The following is a 7,197-nucleotide window of genomic DNA, read 5'->3' as shown; positions in this document are numbered from 1 at the left end:
TAGAAGTGTAGGTGTGCGGGGCGCCTGCCATCCTCGCTACTCCGGAGGCTGAGATCCCAGGATCGCGGGTTTCTAGCTGGTTTCTAGGGTCTGGGGGTAGGAGAGGGACAAACGAGTGGCGGAGGACGAGGAATATGGAAATCCATGGTGGCCGCATAAAGAGCATTAAGAAAGCTCATAGAAGAGACGAGGACAGATAAGGTTAATCTGATTTTATGCGCGTCGTGATTTGCTACTGTGAAGCTTCTTTGTGCAATTAATATACACGCAAAACCTGAATGACAGGAAAATAAAACAGCCTCTGTCGGGGAGTACCAGCGGGAGCGGAAGGGCCCAAAGTTGAGGGTGAGTGTGATTAAAGCACTTGGTTTGCGTTGAAACTTGTTGAAATTATTCCAAGAAGGGCGGAGGAAATGGTTAAGGGAGAGTTAGAAGAGTTTCAGCAGGGTACGTTGCCCGTATGGAAATGTCACAATAAATCCGTTGCATAACTAACAAAGGAAAAAAGCCTGTGTCTTTACCTTAAAGAATTTACTCATGCCTTCGTTTTGATGAATAGTTCTCAACCTGAATTAGTCCTTTGTTTCCCTACTAGAACCTTTCTACGGTCCGTAAATCCATTTCTGTATGAGTCATATTTGTAAATAGACCCACACCCGTTGTATTCACAAGGAAAAATATGAGGATGGCTCCGTTTCTTCAGCATAGAATCAATTTGCTTTTTTCAATGATACATATTCAGAAATATTTGTGAGTTTGACAGTTGCAATGCTGTTTGACCTCTTCTAGACTACACGTTTTTCAACATTACCCTAGTTGCAAACCTAATTTTTTTTTTTCTCTCTCTCTGTCGGTCGTGGGGCTAGAACTCAGCCTGGCCTTGTCCCTAAGCTCTTCAGCTCAAGGCTATCGCCCTACCCCTGGAGCCACAGTGACCCTTCCGGTTTCCTGATGGTTAACTGGAGATCAGAGTCAAGGATTTTAGTGCCGGGGTTGGCGATCCTCAGAGCTCAGCCTCCTGAGTGGCGTGAGCCACCGGCGCCCAGCCTGATTCAATTTTTCTTTTTAACCTGGGGCGTTTCTGATTGGCAGTTCTTCCAAGTGCAGATCTGGTAAGCCCATAAAGTAACATGCAGAATAAAGGTTCACGGTTCACAAATTGTTCAAATCGGGTCATTTGAAAATAAGCAGCATACCCAACAACAACCAAAAACAAAAACCTTGGGAGAAAAGGAAGCGCTGTTTCCGCCCGGTTTCGAACCGGGGACCTTTCGCGTGTTAGGCGAACGTGATAACCACTACACTACGGAAACCGGCCCGCTTAACGCTGTTCTGGAACTCTTGGATATCTATGCGACACCGTGAACGGCAAACCTCTCTGATTGGCCAACTATTAAGGATCCAATCTTGTAATAGGGTGGTGATGATTCGGAACCAAAAAGGAAATTCTGCATTTCAACTGTGTGTTCAGACCGCTCCGAAAGCTTGAATTAGCGTACAGCTTTCTGAGAATCCCCGGAGGAGCCTCGGAAAACAGGTGGCCCGCCCGCGGGCCCTCCGCCCGCGCTCCCCGGGCCGCAGGGCTGCATGGTTACCCCCAGGTCCTGCGGAAAAGCCGGCCACTCACCCGTTCCCTCTGTTCGGGCGGGCAGACCCCCAAGTCCTAGCGCATGGGACGGCGCCCTAAGCTCGTATTCAGCCGGCAAAAATAAATATATACAGACAATAAATACATCAAAAAGCGAAGGGGCCCACCACTGGTGGAAGGACGCGCGAATTACTTCTGAAATTCGGAAAGCTGCTTTAAAACGCCCCACAGGTGAGCACAACCGTATTCAGAAGGAGCGCTTTTTCACACGCGCAGTGCACTTTCCCTCCCCACTCCGATCTCAACTTCACTCCGTTCCCGGCGCGCCCTCCTGGTTTCCCCGCACCCAGTGGGCTGGAGAATGTGCTCGGGAGGAGTCGGATGTGCGCGCGCGCGCGGAGTGGCAGTCAGCTTTTCCGGGCATTGGGGGTCGGGGAGAGCCGGGATGGCATCGCCGTGACCGCGGGGCACACCTGTTGGGGGGGGACCCACTCGTCCTAATCGGTCCCGGGGCCCTGGCCAGCTCAGCTCCCGCCCCTCCGGCTTCTTTGTGACGCGGCGTTCCAGGCCTCCGGCCCGGCTCAGCCCGGGGAGGGGCGGCCGGGCGACCGTGCGCGGCGCGGGCAGCGGCATGAGCGGCTACCAGCTCCCGGTGGTGATCGACAACGGCTCGGGGATGATCAAGGCGGGCCTGGCGGGGAGCCGGGAGCCCCAGTTCCTCTACCCGAACATAATCGGCCGCTCCAGGGGCCCGAGGGGGGTGGAGGGCGCTGCGGAGCTGTGCGTGGGCGACCAGGCGCAGGACCGGCGGGGCGCGCTGTCCATCAGGTGCCCAGTCCCGGGGAGCAGGGCACTGGGGCGGGACGGCGAGGCGGAGGTCGGGAACCGGCGGAGCGGGGACCCAGAGACCCCGGGGCGGAGGACAGGGACGGAGGGCGGGAACCGGTGGGGCGGGGGACGGTAATCTTGAGACCTGGGGACACCGGAGCCCGGAGCAGGGGCGGGGGCGGCACTCAGGGACCGAGGGACCCCAGGACCGAGGGGCCTCGGGGGCGGGGTGAGCGCGGTGGCAGACAGGGTCGGGATGTGAGGCCCAGAATTCTCAGCCGGTTCGTCTTACCCGATCGCCTTGGGTACCCAACGTGGAAAGGCTGAACTTTGTACAAATGCTTTAGCGAAAACCCGTAAATCAAGTCGTTGTGCACAGTGTACAAGTTCATGTAGAAGTGTTACCGTTTGTGGTGGCTTTTCATTTCGAGTTTTCCGTTAGTTGATAATACAACTATAAATGGGGGATGGGGGGTGGGGTGATGGTGGCTCACGCCTGAAATCCTACCTATTCTGGTGGCTGAGATCTGGTATCTCGGTTCAAATCAGCCCAAGCATAAAAAGCCCATCAGACACGCTGGAATTGGAGCTGTGCCTCAAATGATAGAACACAAACCTTGAGTGAAAAACTCAAGGACAGTGCCCAGGCCCAGGTGCAAGCCCCTATTACCTCCACCCAAAAGGCCAGGAATGTGGCTTAGTAGTACAGTGATTGCCATAACATGTCTGAAGCCCTGGGCCCCATTCCTCAGTACTACACACATAGAAAAAGCTGGAAGTGGTGCTGTGGCTCAAGTGCTAGAATGCTAGACTTAAGCAACAAGCAGCTCAGGGATAGTGCCCAGCCCTGAATTCAAGCCCCAAAACTGGCACACACGCAAAGTAAATAAATAAATAATGATTTAGATTTCCCAAATGTTGTAAAGTCACAGATTTCCCAAGGGGAGAAGAAATGGGAAGGAATCTCCTTCTCTGATTCCATAGAAAGGTAGTTACTCCCCGTAAAGGGGCATTTGGAAAGAGTAGTTTTGCTAAGATTTGAAGACAATAGAAACGAAACACTAACTGCACTTACTACTTGCTGTCCATCCAGCTATCCAGTGGAGCGTGGACTCGTTTCTTCCTGGGGGGACATGGAGATCATGTGGAAACACATCTTCGACTACAACCTCAAGTTAAAGCCCTGTGATGGCCCAGTCTTGATTACTGAGCCTGCACTGAACCCACTAGCCAATAGGCAACAGACCTGTGAAGTGTTTTTTGAGCATCTGGGTGTTCCTGCCTTCTATATATCCATCCAAGCTGTGCTGGCTCTTTTTGCTTCTGGCTTCACTAGTGGTCTGGTGCTGAATTCGGGGGCTGGGGTTACCCAGTCTGTGCCCATCTTTGATGGTTACTGTCTGCCTCATGGTGTACAGCAGCTAAATCTAGCAGGTGCTGATTTCACCAACTATCTCATGATGTTATTGAAGAACTATGGTGTTGTGCTGCTGAATGCTTCAGACAGAAAGATTGTCACCAGCATTAAGGAGACATGTTGTTATGTGGCTTTGAACTATGAGGAGGAATTGACCAAAACATCTAGTGATTTGGAGAAAGAGTACACACTACCTGATGGGAAGGTCCTTAAGCTCAAGGATGAGCTCTTCCGATGCCCTGAAGTCCTCTTCTCTCCATGTCTCATGAACCTCGATGTACCTGGCATTGATAAAATGTGCTTCAGCAGCATAATGAAATGTGATACAGATCTGAGAAATTCCTTCTTTTCCAATATTATCCTTGCTGGAGGATCAACTGCTTTCCCTGGTTTAGAAAAGCGGCTGGTGAAGGATATAGCAAAGGTGGCGCCTGCTAATACTTCGGTGCAGGTTACAGCTCCCCCAGAAAGGCAACTCTCGGTGTGGATGGGAGGTTCCATTCTTGCTTCCCTCTCTGCCTTCCAGGACATGTGGATCACTGCTGAAGAATTCAACGAAGTTGGACCCAATATAGTACACCAAAGATGCTTCTGAAATACAGATAAAATGGTTCAAAGAAAAATGTTCTGAATATTTGTGGCAAAACTCTGGATAGTATGGGTTTCCTGGAAGAACAGAAATGATTTCTGTTATTATTACCATGTCTATGTGCCTTTTTTTGTTGTTGTTGGTCATGGGGCTTGAACTTGGCCTGGGTGCTGTCCCTGAGCGCTTCAGCTCAAGGCTACCACTCTACCTTTGAGCCAAACCCCACTTCCCAGTTTTTTAGAGGTTAATTGGAGATAAGAGTCTCAGGTCCTTCTGTGCCTGGGCTGGCTTTGAAGCTTGATCCTCAGATCTCAGCCTCCTGAGTACTCTGTGTGTGTGTGTGTGTGTGTGTGTGTGTGTTTAATTATCTATTATGTTTTGGTGCTAGTTTTTCAGTCTTGGGGCTTGAACTCAGCACCTTGGCACTGTCCCTGAACTTTTTCTGCTCAAGGCAAGTGCTCTACTACTTGAGCCACAGCACCATTTCCAGCCTTTTGTTGGTTACTTAGACATGAGTCTTATGAACTTTCTTGTTGGGGTTGGCTTTGAACCACAATTCTCAGATCTCAGCCTCCTGAACAGGTAGGATTACAGGCATAGACCACTAACACCTAGCAAATAAAGATTTAATAGCAAAAGACAGCTGAGCACCAGTGGTTCATGCAGATCTCAGAAGGCTGAGATCTGAGGATTGTAGTTCAAAGCCAGTCAAAGCAGGAAAATTTGAGATTCGTATTTTTAAGGATCATAAAGCTGGAAGTGGAATTTCAAAAGGAGGTTTGGGGGGGCTGGGAATTTGGCTTAATGGTAGAATGCTTACCTCTTATGCATGAAACCCTGGGTTTAATTCCTCAGTCCCACATAAACACAAAAAGTCAGAAATAGCACTGTGGCTCAAGTGGTAGTGTGCTGACTTTGGGCACAGAGAGGCTCAGGGACTGGCATAAAAAAAAAGTGGTTGAGGTTTGGGAGAGGCAACTCTATACTTTTTAAACATCAACATCCCAGAGACACCGTCAAGACAAGTTTTATTCCCCTTTTACAAAGTACATTGAGATTTAAATTGGTAAAGAGATTTAAGTTGAAAGGGATTCCAAAAACTGCTTTCTTAGTTATTCATGTATACAATCCTTAATACTGGTCTCTTCATCTTCAGTCCTCTCCCAAAGACCACAGATGATACTTTCCAGGCCAATGTAGGGAAAGAGAAATGTGAGGGTTTGAAGGTGTGGCTCAGTTGATAGAGCCCTAGCCAATAAGTCAAATTATCAGATACTGAGTTTGAGAATAGCAATAATTCTGAAGACTTAATCCAATTGAATAGGAGTAAAACTTGCCATGATTAGCTGGTGGTTCCATGCAAAACTGCACTATGTGGGAATTTATGGTGAATTATTTCTCTTTATCAAAATGCAGATTAAAGCAAAGTCAATAATTGAAAAGCCCTTTCTTGGGCTGAGGGTGTGGCTCAGGTGGTATAGTACTTTGCTTACAAGACCCTGAGTTCAAACTCCTTCCACAATCAAAGAGTTAAAAAAAAAGAAAACTAGAAAAAAAGTAGCCTTTCTCTCTGAATGAAAGGGAGATTTAGTCCTTTTGTTATTATTTCTAGTCCTGGAACTCAAACTCTGGGATTGGGTAATGTCTCTGAACTTCTTTGGCTCAAGGCTTAGCACCCTACCTCTTGAGCCACAGCACAACTTCTAGCTTTTTCTAAGTAGTTTATTTGAGAGAAGAATCTCTCAGGCTGGATTTGAACTACCAAATCTCAGCCTCCTGATTAGCTAAGATTACAGGTGTGAGGTACCTGCACCTTGCTAAATTCAGTCTTTAAAATTTTAATATAAAATTTAGTTTACATACAATTTAACCTTTTTTTCTTTTTGCCAGTTCTGGAGCTTGAACTCAGGGCCTGGACACTGTCTTTGAGCTTTTTATTTCTTTTTGTCAGTAGTGGGGCTTGAAGTTGGCCTGGGCGCTGTCCCTGAGTTCTTCAGCTCATGGTTACTACCCTACCCCCTGAGCCACAGCACCACTTCCAGTTTTCTGGTGGTTAATTAGAGTCTCACAGACTTTTGTGCCTCAATTGAACAGGGATCCTCACATTCTCAGCCTCCTGAGTAGCTAGGATTAGAGGCATGAGCACCGGGTCCTTGAGCTTTCTTAAGACTAGTCCTCTACTATCTGAACCACATCACCACTTCTGGCTTTTTTCTGTGTAAGTGGTGCGGAGGAATTGAACCCAGGGCATTGTGCATGCTAGGTAAGCACTCTATCAGTACGCCACACTTGTAGCCGTAAAAATTTACTATTTTTATTTATTTTTATTGTAATTAGTAAAAGGGTTTCATGATATTTGCCAGATAGAAAGTGCATTAATTCACATACATTGATACCCTTTCACATGTCTTGGTACCGATTACCCTCCCCCCCAAATTTACTATTTTTATATATTAAAAACTACTTGCAGGGTGTGGTGGCTCATGCCTGTAATCCTAGCCACTCAAGAGGCTGAGATCTGAGGATCAAGGTTCAAAGCCAGCCTGGGCACAAAAGGACCTGAGACTCTTATCTCCAATTAACCTCTAGAAAATAGGAAGTGGGACTTGGCTCCAGGGTAAGGCGAAAGCCTTGAGCTGAAGAGCTCAGGGACAGGGCCCAGGCCTAGTTCAAGCCCCATGACCCATCCAAAAAAAAAAAAAAACAAAACTGATGGACACTGGTGGATCATGCCTATAATCCTGGTTACTTAGGAAGCTGATATCTGAGGATCAC

The 7,197-nt window shown here is 48.1% G+C and overlaps 1 protein-coding gene and 1 non-coding gene across 2 annotated transcripts; one reads left to right on the top strand and one right to left on the bottom strand.

Moving 5' to 3' along the window:
* Positions 1-1,240: 1,240 nt before the first annotated feature.
* On the bottom strand, positions 1,241-1,313 carry Trnav-aac (transfer RNA valine (anticodon AAC)). The gene has a single exon. It is a non-coding gene; the product is annotated as a tRNA-Val (tRNA).
* An 852-nt stretch (positions 1,314-2,165) lies between these two features.
* On the top strand, positions 2,166-4,532 carry Actrt3 (actin related protein T3). Its single transcript, XM_090343106.1, has 2 exons — positions 2,166-2,416; positions 3,510-4,532. Exons 1-2 carry the CDS (start codon positions 2,220-2,222, stop codon positions 4,426-4,428), a joined length of 1,116 nt encoding a protein of 371 aa, XP_090199232.1. The 5' UTR covers positions 2,166-2,219; the 3' UTR covers positions 4,429-4,532.
* Positions 4,533-7,197: the final 2,665 nt, after the last annotated feature.

The sequence above is a fragment of the Megascapheus bottae genome, chromosome 1 (genome assembly GCF_031878675.1).
Source record: "Megascapheus bottae isolate mThoBot1 chromosome 1, mThoBot2.hap1, whole genome shotgun sequence".
Taxonomy (NCBI): domain Eukaryota; kingdom Metazoa; phylum Chordata; class Mammalia; order Rodentia; family Geomyidae; genus Megascapheus; species Megascapheus bottae.
This window is presented reverse-complemented; position numbering and strand designations above follow the sequence as displayed.

Bases quoted from the DNA above. Each gene is read 5' to 3' on its own strand.
- Actrt3 (XM_090343106.1), top strand. From the start codon at position 2,220: ATGAGCGGCTACCAGCTCCCGGTGGTGATCGACAACGGCTCGGGGATG. The intron at 2,417-3,509 runs GTGCCCAGTCCC...CTGTCCATCCAG, and splicing joins CGGGGCGCGCTGTCCATCAG to CTATCCAGTGGAGCGTGGAC.